At 34.5% G+C, this 14,961-nt stretch overlaps 1 protein-coding gene across 1 annotated transcript in view; it reads right to left on the reverse strand.

Moving 5' to 3' along the window:
* fuss (SKI family transcriptional corepressor fussel) overlaps positions 1-14,961 on the reverse strand; it is a 166,480-nt gene that overhangs the window by 22,838 nt on the left and 128,681 nt on the right. Inside the window, exon 5 of the mRNA XM_069838675.1 lies at positions 3,674-3,725. Coding sequence (XP_069694776.1) covers positions 3,674-3,725 — 52 coding nt within the window. The remainder of the gene's footprint in view (positions 1-3,673; positions 3,726-14,961) is intronic.

A 14,961-nucleotide genomic window follows, 5' to 3' on the forward strand; every position in this document is an offset into this window, starting at 1 on the left:
CTTAAATTGTGAATTTGTAGGATACAGTTTGAATTGTGGATTTGTAATGTATAGTATTTTAAATTGTGAATTGTAAGGTACAATTTGGATTGTGGATTTGTAATACTTATTTTAAATTGTGGATTTGTGATGTATAATTTAAATTGTGGATTTGTGATGCATATTTTAAATTTATGGATTTGTAATGTATAATGTTTTAAATTGTGAATTTGTAAGGTACAATTTAAATTGTGGATTTGTGATACATATTTTAAATTTTGGATTTGTACGGTGTAATTTAATTTGACTCTACTACAATGGTGTATTGCTAGATAACTATGAACTATTCTACATGTATTAAATTCGATTAATAATATAAACATAGCATGTAATATTGCAACACTTTTACAAAATTTTCTTATAATGCATTTAGGCATAAGCTTTGTAGCTGGCGAGCGGATTGATTCTATATAGTACATAGATAATTTAATTGTGGATGTGTAAGGTGTATTTATAATGTATTAATTAATTGTGGATTTGTAATGTACTTAAGCATAAGATTTATAATTGGCTACTTGATCATATATTGTGTAGAGTAGATAATTTTTTTTTCTTTATTTTAATTTTTGGATTGTAATATCTATTTTAACCGTCTCTGTATATCGCAATAGTGTACTGCTATATGAATATCAACTATGAACTATAAAATATGTAACATAAACATAGCATGTAGTATTGCAAATATTGTATGCAATGGAACATGCTGTTTTAGAACAATAAAGAAAAAAAAAATAATAATAATAATAATAATAATAATAATAATAATAATAATAATAATAATAATAATAGTAGTAGTAATAAAATAGTGCAGTACAAAGCATACAATGAATACAAAATTTTTAGGTACACACAGTAAGGAAAATTATGATTATATATAAATCAATTCATCACATTATAGATATACCATTATTGGAAAATATGTAAACAAAAATATAAAGTAAATTAAATATCATTAGAACATAAAAAAAAATGTGAATACGTGGAAACATGCAATACAACACTTGTCATAATAGTAAGTTAGTTTGCCAACTCGTCATAAGATAATTTTCTAACTTGGATTTGAAAGATTTCAATGTTAGGCAGCCCTTGACTTCAGGCGGCAGAGAGTTCCAGTGACGAGTTCAACTTTGTTTCGAATTTCGAGTACTGGCAAATACGACAACTGGCAGTTATTTTCTAACTGTTATATTGGCAACAATAATTTTGGTTTGCAGTAAAGTAAACTCATGAAATGGGAGTATAACTAAGTTTGTGAAATTTGAACGTAATTAATAATTAATTAGTAATACCGGTATTAATATTAATATCAATACATAATTCAATTGTATTGCGTTGTGATTCCAATTCAACACTATATCAAGATAAGCGTAATTAAATAAGATATAACTTATAGACCTACTTGGTATGGTGGCTTATTGAAATATCGAAGACAGAAAATAGCATGGTAGCGACTTTGGAATATGTATTTTAAGTAGGGCACGGTATACATTTCAAAGCGGTATTCTGTTTTAGGAATTCGTACTAATCATTTCACATGATCAAACAAAACATATTTTTAGATTAGGTCTTGTGAATCGTAACCTGTTTAGTCAAAGAAATGAATTTCATGTTGTCAGACAAAATACATTTTAATATTAGATCACACTAATCTACTAAATTACCAACATAATGTGCGAGAGGTCCAGGAGGAAAATATACTCTTTCACAAATTATTGAACTATTTAGGAAACATCTCCCATGATGTGGTAAATAAGGAAGACATTGCTATTGTTAATAATAATAATAATAATAATAATAATAATAATAATAATAATAATAATAATAATAATATTAATAATGGAAATAATAATGATAAAAATGTCAACGTAAGGGATGTTGCAGTAATAGGACTCATTCATTTATAGTTTTTGCCCAAGGGTAGGTGTTTGACTGCAAACCCAGCATTTCCTAATTTTCATATTTTCTGCCTTCCTCTTACAAGCAAACATTCTCATGGAGGCAGATAAAAAAGTTATTTTTTTCTTCCACCATGTTAATAACGTCAAAACAAATGCTTTTGGCCACTGAAACGCAATTATGAGGGCTACAAAAAATAAGTTTCCCTGGGGCCGTTTACAAAAAATAAATGCAATTTCAGCAATTTTTTTAGATATTTTTCAACACATTCCCTACTGGAATTGAGACATTTGTCATACGGTGAGATCAAATTTCGCAGCCCTGTGTCGTAGTATTCTGCCGCCTGGGATCGGAACCAGTGTGTGACAGCCGTCTGCATCTGTCTGTCGATTCCACGGTATGACAAATGTTTCAATTCCAGTGGGGAATTTATTGGAAAAGAGCTCATTATTTCTTGTATCTGTTCCAATATTTTTTTCAATGAAATTGTGTTTTCTTTCTACAAACGGCCCTAGGGAAACTTATTTTTACGGTCTTCGTAATTGCGTTCGAGTGGCCAGAATTTATACAAATACTTTTTTTGACATTATTAACATGGTGGAAGAAAAAAATTAACTTTTTTATCTGCCCCGAACTTTTCTCCCGTTCACCATTCCTTCCAGTGCATCCTTCAGTAGGCAGTTTCTTCTCACCCAGCGAGCCAATCAATTCGTTTCCTCTTCCTGATCAGTTTCAGCATAATTTTTTCTTGGTCCACTCTTTCTTATTCTGTCTGTCCATTTTACACGCTCCATTCTTCTCCATATCCACATTTAAAATGCTTTTAGTCGCTTATCTTTACTTCGTCATAATATCCATGTTTCTGTCCCATACATTTCCACACTCCAGTCGACCTGGTTGGCAAGTTGGTATAGCGCTGGCCTTCTATGCCCAAGGTTGCGGGTTCGATCCCGGGCCAGGTCGATGGCATTTAAGTGTGCTTAAATGTGACTGGCTCATGTCAGTAGATTTACTGGCATGTAAAAGAACTCCTGCGGGACAAAATTCCGGCACATCCGGCGACGCTGATATAACCTCTGCAGTTGCGAGCGTCGTTAAATAAAACATAACGTTCATAACGTTCCACACTCCACACAAAGCACTTCACTAGCGTCTTCCTTAGTTCCTTTTCAGACGTCCGTAGAATATTCTCCTTCTTCTATGAAAAACTGCCTTTGTCATTACTATCTCCTTTTAGACTCCCTGGCAGTAGCTCATGTTATTGCTTATAGTACACCCCAAGTAGGCCTATACTGGTCTACTGCCTCATTTAGAATTCGCACTTTTATCTTCCTTATTTTTCTTCCGATAACCATGGCCTTCGTCTTGTTTGCATTTATCTTCATTCCATATTATTCACAGCTGTCATTTAGCTCCAGTAATCGTGTTAAGTATTAAAATATTCATTAGAGTGGAATCTACAATGTACAAAATAACTAGATCGTATAAATAAAATATTATGTTTGCAGTGATTGCTTTGACAGTATTTACTGTCGGATAGGTAGGCCTAATGTTCAAGGAGAGTATTATTGGGCCTATTATATTTAGATAAATTTCATATCAGAAACATTCTAAAAACTACTGTATAAAGATCCTTCATATTCATTTGGACTTCAATGTAGCCTACTTATCGTAATTTCTGCGAGATTTGATTGTTAATAATTTCACAGGGGTCTGAATTATTCGAGAAATAACTCACCCTCTGAGGTTGCTGCCGTCTCCTCCCCTGCATTGCTTTCGTTGCTCCGCTCCTGAAACAATAAAGAAAATATAGTAACTTACATGAAGCAGACTGCTTTTTAGACAGAAATGTACGCTGTACTTGTTAGGAGACGGGCATGACATAAAATTTAAACTGACTATTACATTCTTACTACGTCATACTACTTTTGACCAATAAAACGGTAAGAAAGGACGTATTTCAACCAATCATGGCTGATTTTCGCACAATTTTATCGCGTCCCTAGCATTTGTTTAATTTTATCGCGTCCCTAGCATTTGTTTAATTTTATTGCGTCCCTAGCATTTGTTTCTTTGTTTGCCAACATTTGAAACTGCGCTGGTCTGGACGTAATATATATATATATATATATATATATATATATATATATATATATATATATATATATAAACCACTCCAGTCGATGCACAGCAGTTTCAAATATGACTCGCATTGGCATTTAAGAACAAGAATTAATAAAAATCGCTGATCATACCTATGCATCTTCTGAAATCCGATTTACAAATAAATGAAGAGCACCATTCGGAAATCCTGAATAAGTTGAATACACCATGTAGGCCTAAATCAACGAGTTCCACTTCTATTACGCACACGTCCAATATAACATCAATTGAACACCAACCATATTCAAATTTGAAAATTGTACATTCAATAATTATTCCTTATAAAATTATTCATTCGGAAATTCTGAATAAGTTGAATACACCATGTAGGCCTAAATCAACGAGTTCCACTTCTATTACGCACACGTCCAATATAACATCAATTGAACACCAACCATATTCAAATTTGAAAATTGTACATTCAATAATTATTCCTTATAAAATTATTCATTCGGAAATTCTGAATAAGTTGAATACACCATGTAGGCCTAAATCAACTAGTTCCACTTCTATTACGCACACGTCCAATATAACATCAATTGAACCACCAACCACATTCAAATTTGAAAATTGTATATTCAATAATTATTCCTTTTAAAATTATTCATGTTTATTTTTTATGTCATCGTCGTTAATTAAAACTTTTCTAACACTTGTGTATATTAGTTAGGTTATGTTATAGCTTCTGCTATATGATATTATGGATAGTCACGTATCAGAGATTGTTTAATATTAAGATTTATTGAAAATCATCTGTCAAGTGACGTTGATTACTGGGATTCGGATAATTGAAGTGGAATGTTGCATTTTAATAAAAATGAAACTGAATCAACAAAGCCTTCTTGACTAGCAACATTGCCATCGTGTATAATAGATCGAGAACTTCTCGACGAGAAGGCATTGCTCACTACTGCCATCTAGCATGCATCTAGCGTAATATTTGTAATGTTGAGATGGTACAATAATACATTCGAAGACAGTTGTATTTTCGGAAGTCAATTAATATTTTATTGTATTGGAGTACTTAGTTACTTCTAATCTTTATATACTTTCTTCTAATCGTGTAATAGTCAATTAAATCCCACTCGAGTTTTGATTTTCTCTAGATAAATCAAAACGTCTAGTGAGATTACTGTTGACAAAATTATTTAATAAGCTTGACTTATATTGTGCTTAGTTCGGGTTCTTATCGGTAAGTGATGGTCTAAGGCAGGCCTGGGGGATTTATGTGTTAGCTTGAGTGATCTTCAGATAGCGGTCTCCTTCTACTCCCGCAATTGTGTTCATCGTGGACATAAGCATCGATCAGTGGTGTGCAATGTGTAGGCTAAGCTACATTCACTTTTGTTGTAAACAAAATTAAATGTAGTATTTATGTCCATATGTAGGCGAAGCACGTCTTGCACTCATTGTGAATTGCACGACACTGAACCTCTACGTTGTTTGTCGTTCTTATCCACCTGTCCGCAGCTGGTTTCTCTATTCTCTGTGAGCGCGAGCTTGCTCAGAAAGAGGCTTATTCCCAGCCCTGGTCTAAGGCGTCACGTCTTGTTCTGGCGTTACGGAATGAGAGCTGGCTGGAGTCTTCATGAGGTAAAAAGTTTCCTCGTGTAATTTCGACCAGTGTATGGGACCGGTGTTCACCCAGCATCATGAATTTCAGAACTAGAGCGAATAACGAAATCCTGTTTCGCAAGCCACCTATAGGCCTCTGCTGGAGGGGATCTTCGTGCTAACCACGCGTTAACTCCGTATTTGTTGGATGATCATTCAAATATTCTGAGGCATAAGTTATAGACGTGAGGTCACCATTCGGGACATCTTTTTCATACACAAAACAAGACTTAAATAGTGGTAACAAACTAAAGATTAAGCTCGATTTCTGTCAAACCTGAAACTTGCATATGTTTATAGATACAATTAATCTTTTTCATTAATATTGCATTAGCAGTCTTGGCCGCCCAGATGTCATAGCACTTGCCCCGGCTTCAAATCCCAGCGATGATGTAGTCGTGTATGTGGTGAACAAAGCCAAGGTTCCTGACAGTTTTCTCCCTTCCTCTGCCGGCAATGTTTACTTTGCCTGTCAGGAATTATGGAAAGCAATATAGTACTGTCACGTTATTATTATTATTATTATTATTATTATTATTATTATTATTATTATTATTATTATTATTATTGTTATTATTAGGCTTCGTATTCCAGCTACCTAAAGACTGAAGTTAAAGACACATTGGGTATAGAGTACGCCGAACATAGGTAATGCAATGGATAAGGATATAAACAAACACGTCGCCACTGCGTGTTCTTGGAGTACAGTCAACTCCGACATTCTGAAGCTATACTAGTAAACACATGCTTGAGCCGTGATGTTCATTTTCATCGTGATCTTTGCAGTGAATAATAACGTGCATTCGTAAGTTACGGAACTTGAACATATGCGGATGTCACTTGAAATGATTTTATATTGCATGAAATTCTTTGGATAGCACATGACGTTATTGGTGCATGATGTACTGCAAGATATTCCTGTTGTTTGATACTTTTTCGTGTTTCATTCGGATATTGCATGTCGCTCATCACTGAAAATCCACTAATTTTCTATGTATTTCTTTTTTAGAAATTCCCTAAAATATAGATTATTTAATTTATTAATTGGGATGTTGGCACTGAACATTACGGTAGGCTACACAGATCCATGCTAAACGTCGAGTAAATATCTTCATAATTTTGAGATTTAATATTGTTGTTGTTGTTGTTTTCTAATGCCAGGCGTTTGACAATAAAGTCATTTGACCTCTTGCACTCCAATATTTTTCAAAGATATTATCATGGTCAGCCACTGAATCATAGATTTTGAGGTGTTCCGAATCCATTTCTTGGTTTGAGTTGCACAATGGGCAGTTAGGGGACTGATATATTCCAATTCTATGCAGGTGTTTGGCCAAACAATCATGGCCTGTTGCCAATCTAAATGCAGCTACAGTCGATTTTCGTGGCAAATCGGGAATTAACTGTGGATTATGATGCAGAGAGTTCCCTTTTTTCCCTTGAGATTTTGTTATCAAATTTTGTTTGTTGAAGTCTAGGTATGTAGATTTGATAAATCTTTTCACAGAGTAATACGTAGATTTAATAACAGGTCTGTAAGTAGCAATGCTGCCCTTCTTTGATAAAGCATCCGCATTCTCGTTTCCCAGGATTCCACAATGGGATGGTATCCATTGGAATACAATTCTTTTATTGAGTGATATTAATTGAGAGAGCATTTTAGTTATTTCTGCTGTTTGAGATGAAGGTGTGTGTTTAGAGACGATTGATAGAATAGCTGCTTTGGAGTCTGACAAAATAACTGCATTCTTAATTTTATTGATGTGAAATAGAAGATTCCTGAGACTTTTACTTATTGCAACGATTTCTCCATTAAAACTTGTTGTTCCATATCCAAGAGATCTTATAAAGTGAGAAGAGACAGCACGTAACACCTGCACCGGCACCTTGTTCTCTGGAGATCAAGGATCCGTCGGTGTATAAATGAAGCCAGTTTTGTGGAGGGTACCTAATATTAATTGTCTCTAAAGACAATTGTTTCATTATTTCAGTGCTTACTTCCGATTTCAGTATTTCTTCTGTTAAATTTAGATTATATTCTATATTTAATAGAGTTAAAGGGTTTGGCATAATTTTTAAGTTTTCTTTTAAATTCGGGATATTGATTTTCTGTTTTAATTCTTGAACCATGGATATGAAACTTTTTTGAGTTTTCAATTTACAGAGAGGACTGTATGAATACCAATTGTTTCCTAGTAATCTGATAAGTTTTTCATACCGAATCAGTGCTTGAGATTTAATAGTAGTTATTATTATACTTACATTCTCACTTTTTTTGTAGATGATAAAGTAATGTATATACTTCGTCGTCAAATTTTGGAAACAAAATGAATATCAGAAATTTTATCACATTTTGAAGTCCTAAATAGTTTGTCTGGAACTTGTACATAAGGGCAGTACAGAGCGATGTCATCGTATACATTAGAACTGGTAACTCACATGCCAGCTATATTCCCCCGAGTAACACCACATATTTAACAAAGGGGAGGTGCGATATAAATCAACGACAGCTGCTTTAATTGCTGGTGACTGGTGCTGCTCTCTTTAGCCACCGGAAGAACTGTCTTTACATCTCGAGGTAACAGTGAAGGATGTCTTGCCAGAGATAGAGATCGACAATGAAAGTAAACAGCAGGAATGGAAGTCCTCGTGGAGCAGCGACGAAGAAGTTGAATTATGAGCCTGTACTTCATCTCTAACTAAAACTTCACATAGATGGAAACATATTGATAAAAAGGCAGGATCGATATATCGGCGCGTTAAACACTAGAGCTTTTTGTTACGTTAGATAAAGGCATTGCGTGTGAATCCCGTCCTGTTAAATATTAGATACGCTCTGGCTACACTGCTGTGACGTAGTGCTGTGATAAGCGACGTCATCATTTATTCAGTTCGAAGGCAATCATGCTTGCGGCAGTATAGTCGCGACTAAGGAAAATAAAACGTAGGCCTAATTTAATTACATTTAGTGGAAAACTCTTTATGAAGAATACCTATTAGTCTACCTTAAAACTATTTGTTTTATACAATTTTGAAATTGTCAGGAACATTTCTCCATTATTAATATTTTTTTTTATTTCACCTTCAGTACCCTACAGTAAAAATCTCGATTATCACACAGTCCGGATTGTTAGAAATTACATACGTATTTATAAAATATAGCAGGAACATTTTTCAGGAATATACAGGTCAATAAAATCTACCAGGCAAAGTCGAGATGAAACATCAAAGAAATAGATAGATGGATTTATTGAGTAATATTATACATACAGATTTTATATTATCTTAATTTTCTATCAAATCCAATGCACGGGTCTTCTGACCGTATGTGCTTTGTACCCAAAACAAGTCCTTCTTTGTAGGTTCCCCCCCACCTATGATTATATCCAACTACTCTCTAAAACAGTGTTGTTAGAGTTGTAAGCTCCAAAACCGGTTGTGGAGCTAGATCGGAGCGTGAACTTGCTTATGTCTGTGGAAACACCGGAGCACGCAACCAGTCTAGTGGAGCGCTCCGCTCCGTTTAATCCCTGTCTGACAACGCTGCTCTAAAAGAACACAAATATTAAAATGAAAATGGCACAATAAAACACATTATAATATATCCTAACCTAAAAGACATAAAAGTGTACAGTTGGGTAGATACTATTATCCCTTCCTCAGTTCGTGTCACAAACTTCAACAGCTGAAGTTCTAATCTTTCTCGCCTTCCAGAGGAACAATCCAGTCTTTTGTTCCCATTCTCTATTCCCCATGAGGTCAAAACATCCAAGCGAACTCCTATTCCGACTTAGCATCGAGGTCAAAGAAATAAGTGAATGGAATCGAGCAGGAAGGGAACAAAACAATCTTTGATGAAGATGTACGTCGTCATCGTCATCGTCATCATCATCATCATCATCATCATCATCATCATCATCATCATCATCATCATCAAATTCAGAGTAGCCTACCTGACCCCTTTGATTTGATAACCCCCTTTGATTTGATTACCTGGTTGGGTTTTTCCGAGGTTTCCCCCACCGAAAAGGCAAATGCCGGGTAATATTTTGGCGAATCCTCGGACCTCATCTCATCTCACTACATCTCGCCAAAATTAAAAAAAATGTAAAAAAATTGTACAAAATTGTAAAAATTGTAGAAAATTACTAAATTGTAAAACTATAAAAATTTGTAAAAATTGTAATTGTAATATTGTAAAATGTTGACATGTTCCACATCTTAAAGCTTCATTGCTCATGTAAGATCTATGGAATAAAATAAATGAATGAATGAATGAATGAATGAATGAATGAATGAATGAATGAATGAATGAATGAATGAATGAATGAATGAATGAATGAATGAATGAATGAATGAATGAATGAATGAATGACCTGTTCTTACTCATGACTAGGGCTCGGATTTTGAAGACCTAAAAGTTAGTATTGCAACGTAGTATAGTTCAAGCTAAACAAACATTCCCTCTATCTCAAGTAGAATCCTCGTCATCACTAGGTACTTTATTACTCCTGGTGAACATTGACTCCGAAATCTATTCACAATTTTTCGACAATTTAATGTAACAAAAGGAAGATTACAGTACCCTCCCCACAGGTAACAAAATCTGTGGAGCAGTTTACACACACACACACACACACACACACACACACACACACACACACACACACACACACACACACACACACACACACACACACACACACACAAAAATATCTTTTCATTTGAAACACCATATGTTGAGCAGAATACCTATTAGTCTACCTTAAAACTATTTGTTTTATACAATTTTGAAATTGTCAGGAACATTTCTCCATTATTTATAAGCCTACATAAATTTAATACTTTTTTATTATACCTACAGTACCCTACAGTAAAAGTCTCGATTATCAAACAGTCCGGATTGTTAGTAATTACATACTTATTTATAAGATATAGGAAGAACACTTTCAAGAATAAACAGGTCAATAAAATCTACTAGGCAAAGTCGACATGAAACGTCAAAGAAATAAGTGAATGGAATCGAGGAGGAAGGGAACAAAACAATCTTTGATGACGATGTTCGTCGTCATCATCATCATCATCATCATTATGATGACCTAACTCTAGGATTAATCTCTCTTTATTGTTCCAACCTCCCCCCCCAACTAATAATATTGTTACCCACACCGGTCAATTGTGCTAAGGCTCGCTGTGTATTCAGGATGCATGCAGGCAATTTCACAAGCCTCTAGGGCTCTAGGTTAAATTCCGCATGTCGGCGAGCGGTGATTGGAGAAATACTTACAGTCATAATAATGAAAGTGAGAGGTTTTGATGGAATAGTGTCGAAACATATTAGGAAAACAGGAGAACCCCGAGAAGCCCCTAGTTACTGTGAGTGGTGGAAAATGTCCCTTGTGGATTGTCCACAGATTGGTAGATGGCGGTGATTGTAGGTTCTAGACTACTTAGAGATCCACTCAGTAACAGAACTTCGAAATTCAGAAAGAGAAACCAGTGAATAGGGATTATAAAGAATGGACACTTCGCGTCGGTACCTTTGATGTAGCCGGACTGATTTCAATGACCTTCAAGCCAGCTAAAGCGTCAGATTCTGCTTTCTCCCTAGAGTTGGCGCTGACATCACACCAGCTAGCAGTCGACACAGCAGAAATATAAGACATATAATTAATATATCTAGGCACGTTATGTACTCAAATAAAATAAATTGGATCCATAAAATAATAAATCCGTCATTAACTGTAATGTCTAGACTCTAGAGTTCCTTTATAATGAGAGTTGAGACGTTGAACCCAACAACAATTAAAATATGTAATGATTTGATAGCACTGAAAATGGAAAAACAAAACTCTTATGAGAAGTAAAACCATATACCTGTATTATATTATATACAAATATTAAACGAATTCGATACTTAATATTATAATGTATTATATTATTTTATAATATAATTTATTATATCTGAAATATAAAATATTATTATTACAACTAGTTTGTCACTGAGAAATAAGGAAAAGCTGTTAACTTGAATTTATTTGAAGCAAGGCGTTACTGGATTATGCAATAAGGTAGGCGATGTTTGGATCCCGTGTCTCAACTCTATTCTCAATTATTATCTTAGCCTATGCTCGATTACACTAACCTCTAGCGCTTGAAAGTGGAACTATACGCTGGCGCACAGAGAAACAAAACACAGGAAAATTCGCTCGGTGTCCATAATTTATAACTCCTATTCACTGGAGAAACTAGACAAGTCAGGTAATCTCGGAGTTATGGCAGATTGTCATTAAAGGCATGATTTTGGACATGCTAAAAGAAATACTCGGTGCGGCAGATGATGGAGTCTACTTAGCCAGGTAGTTCAATCGGTATGCAACTCATTCCGTAATGAGTGCAAACAAGAGTCTTGGGCTACAGTGTTTCGAGTTAATACCGCCCTACACAGTAATTGCAACATCTTCCGGTACCCAATTACTAAGGCGATAGAGGAAGATGTATCCTATTTTCTCGCAGAAAGTTGCCTCATTATAAATATACCTATTATTTATTCTCATATTTTTATTACTATCTACTAACATTAATCATAGTTTTTTCTGATTTTATTTGAATTGAGTACTCTTGTCTTCTTCCTAAGTTCTCGCGCTTGATGTGTGGCTTGTTATAGTATATATTTGAACTTTTTCAACTTTACGTTTAAAGGAGTAGTGTGAAATCATTGTTACCATGGGGTAGACGGAGTGAGAGATTGTTAATATGCATCAAAGAAGAACAATTTACAGTCAAGTGTGAACTAACTTACTTAAAATGACATCAATAGATGCTGTTGATCATAAAAGATATCCGTAAACAAAATACAAGAAATAAGAGGTTCTGAAATTGCAATGAAATATAGGGGAAGGTAGCCTATATTGGACCAGTTTTTTGTTTTTTAATCCCATGTCTTTAATAATGATTAAATTAAATCAAAATATGTTGTAGTACATTCTACATTCTATGTACTTTCATCCTATATTCTTATATTTTAAATTACACAATTCCTAATAAATATAAAAAAGTAAAACCAAAATCATGGAAATGGTCCAAATTGGGAAACCGGTTGCCTAATTTGGACTCATAGTGTCCCAATTTGGACCTCGCAAAAATACATTAGTAATAGTAAACAAATAAGTAGAAGAAGGGTATTTATTATAAATATCTTTAATTCACCAAATTTTACGTTAAAATATATCAGATATTAACATTTGGCGAAAGAAGTTACACAATTCTCTGTACTTTGATGAAAAATTAAAGAAAAACAAGATAAATTAATTACAGAAACACTATTGCAATCAAGCTGATTGTTACACTCAGAATATTTCTCTTTGCAATGAATTAGTTTTATATTAGTTGCTTGTCTCGGTTACATAGCCTATTTCAAAATTACAGGAAGACTCATAGAAAAAAAAAAAAAAAAAAAAAAAAAAAAAAAAAAAAAAAAAAAAAAAAATGCAAAAATGTTAGGCCTACATAAAATTGGAAAGTTCCTGTTTGTTTGGCTATGAAACTCCTGTGAATAAGGAAACGTAGACATAAAAAATAAAAAGGTGACATGATTTCCTCTTGCGTTTGAAAATTACCAGTGGCAGTATAAGGAACCCCGCCGCATTGACAACACAGGCTACTGTGGTGTTTACACCTCTTTCACCACTTACGGCTCCAACTTGGTGTTTCTCTTTCTGAGCTATAACTTCCTGTTGCCTCTTTTCCACCGTTGTAAATCCACATTCGTCAATGTTGAACACAGTAGGCCTATTTGCTGTGATACCATTCTCATCGACAGTTTTTTTTTTTTCAGCAGGTCGGAAAACTGGATAACACTCTCCCTATTGAACCGCTTAGCTCGGGTCATTTATGCTCCTTCTGGGTGACGGAGAAAAAAAGTTTTGAGTTTCGCTTCATAGAAGCACAGAACCACTTCTTTCCAGCCATTTTTTCCTCCTTGTTAAAAGTGTAGGGAGCATCATATTTTCCTGCGACATCAAAAGCAAGCTTATGCATATCTTTGATTGCCAACCCATAAAACCTTTCTTCAAACGAGAATGTGGTCGGCAATAATTTTCTCCATATCTCAATTGAAGGTTGCTTGCCTTCTGAAGGACTTCATTGGAAAGCGTTTTTACAATCAGCATAGTCTATGGCACTCCATATACGCGAGCACACTCGTTGAGTCCATAGTCACCATTTCTTTATGCTGCTACCGCCATCTTCAAAGCATCATTTCATTTCTGGTAGGTTCCCTTTTTTGACATCTTGGAAACATAAAGACCCAGAATCCCCCAATACATTATTTTTTCTTAACATTGACCATAATATAATGCTTTATATTTATGTTTAAAAAAAAATACTAACAATTTCCTAAATTGGACCAGTCCAATCCAGGCAACGAGCAGAGGTCCAACCTAGGCAACTTGTTCACTTATGCAAACAGACGACACTAAACAAACACATGAAATTAAAAACTAGTTTTAAAACACGCAGATAGTAGCTAATGAAAAATACTTGTAACGTATAGTGTAGAAATTGTTATTACTTACTCCTACTGTATATAAAAGCTTAAGATCCGTAGTGTAAAAACTGTAAGAGAAAATACCAAAACACATTAACGGCAATCCTATTCGCTAAGATGGTTGCAGCTCACTGAACTTCGAGATGAGCTCCTTAGGCAGCGTCAGCAAGCAGTGGTGCCAACTGAAATGTTTGAAATACTTCTGTATATGGAAATACAACTGCGGTCCAATTTAGGCAACGGTCCAAATTCGGCAACTCTCCCCTACGATTTATCTAATTATTTTATTCACATTAGGGTTATAGGTAGAGTAAATAAAATAAAATTATCCAATTTTTACAATTGTATTCTTGATTATGACACATTCCGACAGGCAATCTATAACCTAAGTCTATGCTGAAAAAAAATTATCGCCGTTTGAAATGCTATAATATCCTCACAATTATTTATATATGCCAATCAGAGAAAGTTAGCGATTAAGATAGGCATAGATTAATGACAGTTGAATGTGAGTCGAATATAATTTTGCCATCTGTGGATAGATGAAGTAAAGTATGTAATGCAGTACCCCATACCCATCTAGGAATGGCTCACAATACAATTAGTTTACAGAGCTGATTACGTAGAGTATGATGGAAAGAAGTGATGTTTGACTGACATTTGAGATACATTTAAAACAATATATTTGACTTAGTACATAT

The sequence above is a fragment of the Periplaneta americana genome, chromosome 11, assembly GCF_040183065.1.
Source record: "Periplaneta americana isolate PAMFEO1 chromosome 11, P.americana_PAMFEO1_priV1, whole genome shotgun sequence".
Lineage (NCBI taxonomy): Eukaryota > Metazoa > Arthropoda > Insecta > Blattodea > Blattidae > Periplaneta > Periplaneta americana.